This window comes from Barbatula barbatula, assembly GCF_947034865.1.
Source record: "Barbatula barbatula genome assembly, chromosome: 23".
Taxonomy (NCBI): Eukaryota; Metazoa; Chordata; class Actinopteri; order Cypriniformes; family Nemacheilidae; genus Barbatula; species Barbatula barbatula.
In genome coordinates, this window is record NC_136786.1 from 19,321,864 (window position 1) to 19,332,175 (window position 10,312).

General features: G+C 37.7%; 2 protein-coding genes across 2 annotated transcripts; one reads left to right on the forward strand and one right to left on the reverse strand.

Annotated features, from left to right (window-relative positions):
* Positions 1–372: 372 nt before the first annotated feature.
* Positions 373–5,187, reverse strand: tmem241 (transmembrane protein 241). Its single transcript, XM_079447409.1, has 15 exons — positions 5,002–5,187; positions 4,371–4,417; positions 4,199–4,276; positions 4,044–4,125; positions 3,807–3,884; positions 3,642–3,667; positions 3,502–3,553; positions 3,351–3,399; positions 3,207–3,252; positions 3,072–3,107; positions 2,953–2,987; positions 2,605–2,674; positions 1,671–1,764; positions 1,464–1,534; positions 373–1,084 (listed from the first exon to the last, which is right to left on the reverse strand). Exons 1-15 carry the CDS (start codon positions 5,071–5,073, stop codon positions 1,015–1,017), a joined length of 906 nt encoding a protein of 301 aa, XP_079303535.1. The 5' UTR covers positions 5,074–5,187; the 3' UTR covers positions 373–1,014.
* Positions 5,178–9,811, forward strand: riok3 (RIO kinase 3 (yeast)). Its single transcript, XM_079447408.1, has 13 exons — positions 5,178–5,790; positions 6,747–6,862; positions 7,091–7,233; positions 7,333–7,440; positions 7,513–7,622; positions 7,711–7,854; positions 7,939–8,066; positions 8,141–8,326; positions 8,426–8,585; positions 8,658–8,738; positions 8,827–8,916; positions 9,002–9,109; positions 9,208–9,811. The coding sequence occupies exons 1-13, from the start codon at positions 5,755–5,757 to the stop codon at positions 9,301–9,303; spliced, it is 1,506 nt and encodes a 501-aa protein (XP_079303534.1). The 5' UTR covers positions 5,178–5,754; the 3' UTR covers positions 9,304–9,811.
* The last annotated feature ends 501 nt before the right edge of the window (positions 9,812–10,312 follow it).

Consider the following 10,312-nt stretch of genomic DNA (forward strand, 5'->3'; position numbering starts at 1 on the left):
GGCGGCTCTTTCCGGCTCAAAAACACATCTACACAAGGTGTTTCTCAGGAGAATGAAGCGAGCGGGTTAGCAGAAACCTGGCCACGGCGCGATACTCTACTAGAACCAGACAAAGGCCTCCAAACACGCTTTCCTGTAGCTCAGGAGTAAGAGCATTGAGTTAACAACGCAAGGTTGTGTGTTTGATCCCAGGGAGATACTCATGTATAAATGTATAGGATAATGCAATATAAGTCGCTTTGGGTAAAAGCGTCTGCTAAATGCCTAAATGTAACTCTGAACTGTTTGATGTGTGATAGTTATTAAATATGTACATTAGAAATTCTCTGTTCATTAGATTTTTCAGCAGAGGTTTGAAAAACATAATGCAAAGACAAACCAAAGATTTATATAAATGTGCAAGCTTTGGAAATACAATAACATACATTGTACTGTAGCTTTGAAATACAGTAAATGTCATTCAGCTCATATGTAAGAGGTACAGTACTAACATATTGGAAGAGATATGGGAAACGCTTATGCCTTTAAAAATGATATTAACTCTAAAAAATACATGTGACACTACAACAAATCTTTATAAGGACTTCTATAATGTAAAGAAATATTAAAATACATGAACCACTCAGGACATGTTTTCTTCTCTATGACAAAATAATAATAACAGAAGATGTGACATTCATGATGCAATCCACAATACTGCAGGATAATATGTGCAAACATTGAACACTTACAGTAAGAGTAACCAGAAAGTTTGGTGCTGAAATAAATCTAGAAATAAACAGAATACAGTAAACCGCTTAAGAGATTTCATGTCATTGCATACAATGATATATAAACAGTTTTCATCACTAACTGATCCTATTAACTCTTTTCATGTTACTTTAATCTCAGGCAATAACTGCTGTCTTTGCTTTGGTTCTTCAAGGTTGTGTGTAACTGGATTCAAGTTCAAGTGTTTTATTCAGATTAAGAATAGACGGATTGATGGCGAATCTTCAAAGGCACTGGACACATTCATCTGAAAGTCTTATCGAATCTCTCAGCATATAGAAACAAGGCCTCGCCGCCGTAGCTCAACACGACGCTACAGAGAGAAACAAAAACAATGTGACTTATTTCATGGGAGAGTTAACCCTGTATAATTTTCTATATTCGGCAGAACACAAAAGAAGATATTTTGAAGAATTTCAACAAACAACATTGACCCCATTGACTTCCGTTATAAGTAAACAAAACCAGCGAGACATCTCAAAACATCATCTGTTGTGTTGGACAAAGGAAAGAATCAGACACAGGTTTTGAATGACATGAGGGTTAATAAATAAAGACAGAATTGTGATTGTCTTTATATCAGGGGTCTAACAACACACACAAGTTTATCGTGTGATAATATAGACAATACATGACATAAAGTCCATTGAAACACATGTTGGGACATATTCTGTAAATGACATAAGTCTCACCTGCAGAATGTTACGGGACTGACCTCAGTGTTGAATGCGGTCAGATAAAAGGAAAGACCTGAAGCCAATACCTGCCACAGAGAACATCATTAACACTTCTCTGTTTGACTATGGTCTTATATTTGTTATCTGTAACATGGGTGTTGCGCTCAAAGGTCATAGACAAACTCTAAGGCAAAGTATGAGTTTTCAGAAAGAGAATTGAACCTTGGCCAGGAAGAACCAGACCCCACAGTGTTCCTGAGGCAGACTGCCCCTCATCTTCACAGTTACCAACATCAGCATAAAGCCAAATACAGCACTGTAAACATGAAACCAGACTCAATCACAATCACTTTCTTTCTGTAATGAAAGAAGAAATCCTCTTAAGCTCTTACCTGGCGCTGCCCTTTTTGAGCCTACACATGAAACTCGCTGCTGGCACAAAAATATCTGTAGCTCATGAACTCTTTGTAATACTAAACTACAGTTGGTCTCGTTTGAAAGAAGAGAACTAGCAGATTATTGCTGAAAAAATCGATATTTTGTTATGTGATACAAAAACTCTAAGAGGTTTATGTTTTTCTTTTATAAAAGAAATGCATTAAAAAATATATTCGGGTCAGCCCCAAAATGTCATAAGTCAAAATCCCAAGGTTGGGTCACCAAGTGTTGTATGACGTCTGGTCTTGAACTCTTGACACACCACATTTTGACGTGTGATTTTTAGCTGATCTACCACCAAAATCCACTTATGGCCCCATTGGCTTCCATTGGTTTTAACACTGAATCTGAACTTTGATCAGATGCTGGTTTTACTTTACCAATTAACAGACACAATGAAAAAACACAGAATCAAAGGAAAATTTAAACAAAACAATGATGTATGTATTTTTGTATGAAGCTATTTTTTGATGTATGAATCATTTATCAATTACTCTCCCTACATACATTATTCTATAAAACTGTGATGAAATGTTTTCTAGAGACTTCGTCACAATAAGATAAGAGTTCACATGCCAAATCTGAAGTAAACCAGCTGTCAGCCGTATCCAGGACGGCGCCAGGTAAGAGGCTGTTAAAAACAGCAGTACTTTTTTCAGTTCAAGTCTTTTCTTTGTAAGAATTGATCAATTTATATTGCGCAATGTCAATTCCACACCTGCTCAAGCAGCCAGCGTGAAAGATGTATGAGGTCAGGAGAGGAAAGTCTAAGGCACCAAAGAGATCACCTGAAAAACAGGACAAACTGCTCAATAAACACAAAACATGCAAAGCTTTCAGATCTTGAATAATGCAAATAAAACAAGATCACATTCATGTTTAAATAACACAATAATATTGTTTCACATGTATTTTAGGATCAGTTCAGATTTTTTTCACAACTTTCATGCAATCTTTGCTCTTCTCTCTGTTTTTCACATTGCTGTTGGGTGACTGAGGTTTAATTCAACACACACAATACATCCAGACTCGCAGTAATGTGGAGTCGTTTAAAGAATCTCATTACCTGTTGTGTATGAAAGAGAGGCGAGTAATAATGTACTGAATAAAAGAAAGAAAATCTCAATTAAAATTCTACATTCAGTTCTTTATGAATCATTGTTTTGCGTGAAGCAGTGGACTTACCTGATCATATAGTTCATAAACTGCTCTTCCAGATCACTGGATCATTACACATGAAAAAAGGACACTACAAATCTTTTATAACCGTATAACCCGACATATATGTACAAGCAGAATATCTGAAACACTGCTAGTTACCTCAGGGGTCTGGTCTTAGAGTTCTTCTGGAATACTTTATACGTGCCTGAATAAGAACAGGAACAAGATCAAAGAAAGCATGTGTAATACAAGTTTAGCATAACTTTAAAATAGACATTAAAGGACAAATCCAAACACACTCACCAGCACAGAACAGATGAATGAATGCCCATGTGTAACCACTGGGACCAAACTAAGAGGTGAGATGCACAGAGAGGAACAGATGAAATGCAGATTGGACACTTTGGCGATTCATTTGACATAATACAATACTGTATGTGCTTTTAAAACTAACCCGAGGATTGTACACGATCAGACTGACGGCAGACCCCAGCAACAAACACACACTGTATAAAGAATATAACGCTTGAATAGGTGAAACATTTCATCAAATAAGTTCAAATTCCTCAATTTAAGTTTGAAAAAGAAACATACCTTATTAATTTCCTCCATGTGGCTTTCTGAGTAATGTCATTTGTATTGAAGAAAATCAGAACATAACATTCTTAGCAGATGGAAATGAATACAATATCTAAAAGAGCATAAGACAAGATATAACATGCAAAAAAAGACCAGCTGAAGAACATGAAACACACTCACCTCTTGCCGAGTAAAGATTACGCTGAGAAATGCAAAGACCTCGGAGATGTTTTGTAACACGAAGAAGAAAGGAATGGGCTAAACAACAATAAAAACCAGAAAGATGAATATGTATTGGTTTTTACAGTTTCATAATAAACGAACACATGTGTTTTTTGTATCAGGTTTCTACATGACATGACCAGCGATTTCTGTACATAGTTTTGATTTTAAATCTCATCACGATCTGACACTTACCAGAAGCGAAAGGGCTTTGGACCCAGCATAAATGTTTCCAATGAATAAGAAAGACCCAGGGAGCTGGGAAAACACAGCAGATCTAAATAAAGTACAAACATTTCATCACAAACAAGCCTATAAACATTGTAACCATGTAATGGAATTGGAGATACCTGGACAAGCCGTTGATTTCAACCAAACCCAGTTTCCAGGTAACCAATAGCAATAAAGCTCCTGTTGAGGTTTGCCATCTGCAGACAGTTAACATGGACACATTATTGAGAAATGATGTAAATAAACAACTGAAGTGTACACATTAACCACCTGGATGTCCTTCATACATACCCCTGAAAAATGGTTGGAAATGTAAATTTCAAGACAGACAGGACATACTGTAAAACAAACACAATGTGTCCAACATTTAATGTAGCCTCAATAAAACACAATATCACTGCTAGAACCTTAAACTGCTGCTTGTACACAATACAACACAAGCTGTGAGGTAGTGAGGGAAAATGCGATATGCGACAGCATGCTTTAGAATTAGATAAAAATAAATTCAAATCAATTTAAATTGTATTAAAATATAGTAAAGAAATGATATAACCAACATATATTTCACATTATTCTAGGAAAATGAAGCATCACTACAACATGTGAAAGTGAACAGCCGTGTTTTACTGTTGCATTAAACAAATCTGACATTTAGTAAACAAACTAAAATAAATAAAATGTCACTTTGCCGACGCGGATTGTTGATTTGCGTCAGAGCACGAGCACGCGCACGCATATCCCAACATCCGCGTGCCAGATAGATACCATACTATCCACATCCACACAAAACTTTGACCATACATAACTTTACGAAGAATTAAATAACTCATTTATCGCAAACCATCGCGATATGCACACTTGCGATATTACGATATATTGCACAGCCCTTGTAATAATCCAGTGCTGCTCAGCGAACATGTACCTTATTTGTGAAATATGACAGTGTGAAACATATGCAGAATACTAAAGCAAGGATGACTCGAGCTTCATTCATTGGACTGGACGCATAAATAACTTCAGAATATGATTGAGATTCTCTGATATTCTTCCGTCCTGAAACTGAACTCACATCTTATTTCTACTTCCTCTGTTTGCTGTGGACACGCCCACATTGACACGCAAGACATTTGAATAAAAGTCTGCATTCGGAGCACCGCATTATATTACGGAAAAGGGGCAACAAAGACTTAACATTATAACAATTGCGTACTTTATAACCTTTGAGCGCTGCTTAGATTATGCATCATATTAAAATGTAATAATAAATGTGTTAAACAAAGTAAAATATTAATTCAAAATAACGGACTTTCACTAAAACCATTGTTTACGTTATAATTTTTCAAGAACTTCTAAAGTTATTTATAGATGTCATGTTTGAAAATGTAAATAAACGTAGTTATTTAAAAGGATGGAGTAGCGCCTCGGACTTTTATTTTAAAACGTAAGACCGCGTGACGTCAGGTGGGTCAGTGTAGCCTGTGAGTCGCTTTATCTATTTTTATCTGACAGTGACGAGTAACTAGTCGTTTTAACCACTTTAAGACACACACAGTAATACTCACCAATACTTTGAAAAGTCGAGTAACGTCGAGATTATCAAATTTCAATTCGTTTCGCCGGAAAAGTAACGTGAACAGTTTTACTCTTAGCCAGATCGAAGCTAACGTCATTTAACATGGATCAAGTTCAAGTATCTACAGAAGAATCAAAGGTGAGATTGTTTCACTCTTTCCACGCTGTCGGTCACATTATGAGAGATGACTTCAGTCGGCCATTAATGACTCGAGCATGTCTGTCGTTTGGATGTGTTACAGGGATATAACGTTACTGGATAACGTGTGTCATGTTAATGTATTAAACGTATTTAAATCGAACAATAAAGACATGTTGAGTTGTTTAATGTGCTTTAGGGGTGTTGTCATAGAAGACTTGATAAAGTTGAGCGTGAGTGTTAATGAATATACTTCTCTATTCTTGACTTTGTTATGTATAAAGACAAAACATTTCTTAATGATGTAAAGATTACTTATCAAGGGGGGCGCGAGACATATGTCATAACACGATATATGACGTCACCAGTAAGGCAGGCACTAAGCGTTGACGTTTACGTTATGACGTGTGTTTGCTTAAGCTGACAACTAATCAGTTTTGTGTGATTAATGTGCTTTAAGAAATTCTCTCTCTGGCTTATTTTAGTTTTAATACATTTTAAATTCGGGTTTATATTTTTAATGTCACACGTAATTGTTTTTTACATGACGAATGAACAATTACACCTTGAATTTAGTAAATTATGTAAGTTTAATCAACAAAAATGTATATATAAGAAATTGTTAGTATATTGAAAACTATTCATATTTGGAAATAAATCTGTCATATACATTACAATTTTTGTTTTTACTTTACTCAAAATATTGTGATAATATCTTATAGTAAGGCCCACTATTGTGCATACTATTGAATTATGAACAACACGTGTCATTACACCCGTAACAGAAACTCTAAGAATGAAAGCTGGTTTAGTTTTCTATAAATGATTTAAACTGGATCAGTACAGATGAATGGGGCTTGTTGAACTGCTAACGTGGAGAATTGGGATGGAGGTTGTGATTAGGTTATAAAGTGTACCGGCCCTTTATGTCAATCATGTTTTTCATCTTTTTTCAGAACCCCTGGGGGGCTCCGGCCTTGACACCCTCGCCCTGCTCTCTGGCTGATGTCATGAGCGAGCAGTTGGCTAGACAGTTGCATGATGAGGGAAAATCATTCTCAGACTGCCCGGAGTGAGTCCACCAATCACGTTGTTGTTCACACATTTTCATCTTCTTGTGGATTCAGGTTTTGTCCACTTGATAGTTACTTACACTAAGTCTAAGGAGTGGTATTGAATTAAGTTATTAATTCACTAAATTAAGTTAAGTGACTTGAGGAACACAAAGTGTTCAATTGTTTGAATAACGTAACGTTTATCTAATAATTTCTCAACACTTCTTTTGCTTTGTTTGTTTCAGTGGCGAACTGGACGTGACGTGCACTCCAGAAAAGGACACGTGCAGCGACCTGTTACTAGCCCAGATGCTTCAGATGCAGTTTGATCGTGAGTTTGATACGCAGCTCCGGAGAGAGGAGAAGAAGTTTAATGGAGACAGCAAAGGTGAAGCCCTTCTCATGAGCTTCTAAACACGTTTTGGACTTCCAAACTGTGTGTTTGTGTATGTAAGATGAACAACTAATTTTCTGTTTGTATCTTCAGTCTCGATATCCTTTGAGAACTACCGCATGGTCCATCCATACGAAGACAGTGACAGCTCGGAAGATGAGGTGGACTGGCAGGACACGTGTCTTGACCCTTACAGAGCTGGTGAGAAACAATAACATATTTGTGTTGATGTTGATCGTTTGTTACTTGATGGCCTTGTATTCGCTCGCTCAGATAAGCCAACAACTATCCCCAAGAAAGGTTTTTTTGGGAAAGGTAAGAACATCACCACCAAACATGATGAGGAGCTTTGTGGACGGAAGAACACGGCACGCATGGACAACGTAAGACTCATGAGCACAGTCAGACTCGGATCGGTCATTCAACTAGAAAATAATTCTCTAACCTCTTCGGTTATCTGAATCTGTACAGTTTGCTCCGGAGGTGCAGGTGGGAGACGGGATCGGCATGGACCTGAAACTCTCCAACCAAGTGTACAACGCCCTGAAACGTCACTGTCACTCAGAGCAGCGTCGCAGTGCCCGTCTGCATGAAAAGAAGGAACACTCAACTGCGGTACGCTTTTTCAAAAGACATGCTTTAGATTGGTGTGCTTGATTTCTGTCTATATAACTGACGACTTCTAGTGTGTCTGTACAGGAACAAGCTGTGGACCCCAGGACCAGACTGCTCATGTACAAAATGGTGAATTCTGGGATACTGGAGAACATCAACGGCTGTATTAGCACGGGCAAGGAGGCAGTGGTGTTTCATGCTAGTGGAGGGAGGTGAGTCTCACAAGTTCACACGGTTGACGTACGTGTATTATGTAACACTGTGTGTGGTTTATTTTCATCTTCAGTGGCTTTGAGGACATGATCGTTCCACAGGAGTGTGTTCTCAAGGTTTTCAAGACAACGCTCAATGAATTTAAGAACCGGGATAAATACATCAAGGACGACTATCGCTTTAAAGATCGATTCGGCAAGCTGAACCCTCGCAAAATCATCCGCCTGTGGGCCGAGAAGGAGATGCATAACCTCACCAGGTGATGAAGATGCTTGACAGATGAATAACAGAATAGTGTTTGATTTGAGTGTTTTCTACTTTCTCCTTTACATTCACTCGTTTGTCAACACACCTGTAGGATAAAGAAAGCAGGCATCCCGTGTCCAGAGGTGGTGCTTTTGAAAAAGCACATTCTTGTGATGTCATTCATTGGGCGGGACCACGTGCCAGCACCTAAACTGAAGGATGCCACATTGAACTCTGAGGATATGATGAAAGCGTACTATGAAGTTGTGAATGTGAGTTTGCGCTTGCACGGTGTGAAACCTTCATACGGCTGTATAGTTAACTCTCAATGGTTCATTTTATAGATGATGCAACGGCTGTATCAAGATTGTAACCTGGTTCATGCTGACTTGAGTGAATATAACATGCTCTGGCATGATAGACAGGTGTGTGACAGCCTTTAAAGTTCAACATTTCACCTCTCTGCTTAAAGAAAGAATGTAGTTCATGTTTAACAGAGTTTTCCTCATGAAGGTCTGGTTTATTGATGTGAGTCAGTCCATCGAGCCCACTCATCCTCACGGTCTTGAGTTTCTGTTCCGGGACTGCAGAAATGTGTCCACAGTAAGTATCCAAACACATCGCTTATGAAAAGATTCTTAACACTAAAGCCAAACATGATAAAAACATGAATAAATGCTCTGATCAGTTTTTCCAGAAAGCCGGTGTGTCTGAAGCTATGAGTGTGTTTGAGCTCTTCAACACTGTGTCTGGACTGCAGATAAACAGCGATAATGAGGCGGATTTCTTAGCTCAGGTGAGGACGTCAAACCGTTTGCACTTTGTGAGATGATTGCGTAATCTTATCTAATTGATTATACAGATTTCAAGTTCTGTATGTTTTATCATAATCAGATCGAAGCCCTGGAGAAGAGAAATGAAGATCATTTGCAAAAACCAGGCAAGAAAACCTTCATGGCCGACAATGAGGGCAGCCCACCCCGTGATTAACACCAGCAAAATAATCCTCAGAAATACAAGGGAGAGAAAATCCCCTTGAGCTCCAGTCATGAACCGGTGTGGAACGGGAAGAGCCTTCACGCCCGTGTGAAACACTCACACAATCATCACTGCTGTTAACACGTTTGCTTGAAGCTGAAAGTGACACCGATGGGTCATTTGAATCATTCAAGCATAACCTGTCAATTAAACAGACAGTTTTGAAAGATGGAATAAAAAAAAAGACATAAAAAAATACAAAGAAACAAGTAAATATGGAGACGCAGGTAATCTTGTGTAATTGTGTGGTAACAAACAGTGTCTCCTTTGAGAAAACGGAAGATGAGTCCTACTCTCTGAACGCTTTGTGTGTGTGTGTTGAGCTTTAGAAATAAACAGGACTCGGGACAGGTCTGTGAAGACTTTCCCTTCCTGAGGTGTCTGTGGAATAGTTTGACTTCTGACATGATTGTAGTTTTGTGGTGTCTGAGATCTCAATAAAATCAACTATGACATGCGTTGTGTTTGTCGTTTATTTAAGACCTGTCTCTCATTCAGGTATGTCAGTTTAACTCATTTTTATTTCTATTCTATCGTTTATTTAATTCTTTTTTCATTAGCAATCCGTTTAATTGAAATGTGGCTTTTAAGGTTTACATTACTCTCTGTGTCTAAAGAGTCATGTGAAGGTCTGTTGGTGAATGAAACTCTTACAAGAAAACATTTTCAGTCGAATAAAAGCTCTTAATAATATGATGTGATTAGTGCTGTGTGCTTTACTTCCTCTGTAATTGATGTTAACTTTAGCAAAAGTCTGATTTCAAGAACAATCAAAGATGACATTCTGCCATATTTATAATCTCACAATTGCTCACTTTACTCTTGCTGCAGCTCTCACAACCTTCATCTCTGTCTCATCTGTTCATCTCTGGTTATTTTTAATAATGTTATTGGTTTTTTCAACCTCCTTTATATTATTCAGAATAAATGATTTTGTTCATAACATAATTTACTACATTAC

Bases quoted from the DNA above. Each gene is read 5' to 3' on its own strand.
- tmem241 (XM_079447409.1), bottom strand. From the start codon at position 5,073: ATGAATGAAGCTCGAGTCATCCTTGCTTTAGTATTCTGCATATGTTTC. The intron at 4,126-4,198 runs GTATCTCCAATT...TACTTTATTTAG, and splicing joins GAAATCAACGGCTTGTCCAG to ATCTGCTGTGTTTTCCCAGC. The intron at 1,765-2,604 runs GTGTGGAATTGA...TCATGTTTACAG, and splicing joins CACGCTGGCTGCTTGAGCAG to TGCTGTATTTGGCTTTATGC.
- riok3 (XM_079447408.1), top strand. From the start codon at position 5,755: ATGGATCAAGTTCAAGTATCTACAGAAGAATCAAAG. The intron at 6,863-7,090 runs GTGAGTCCACCA...TGTTTGTTTCAG, and splicing joins TCATTCTCAGACTGCCCGGA to TGGCGAACTGGACGTGACGT. The intron at 7,441-7,512 runs GTGAGAAACAAT...TCGCTCGCTCAG, and splicing joins TCTTGACCCTTACAGAGCTG to ATAAGCCAACAACTATCCCC.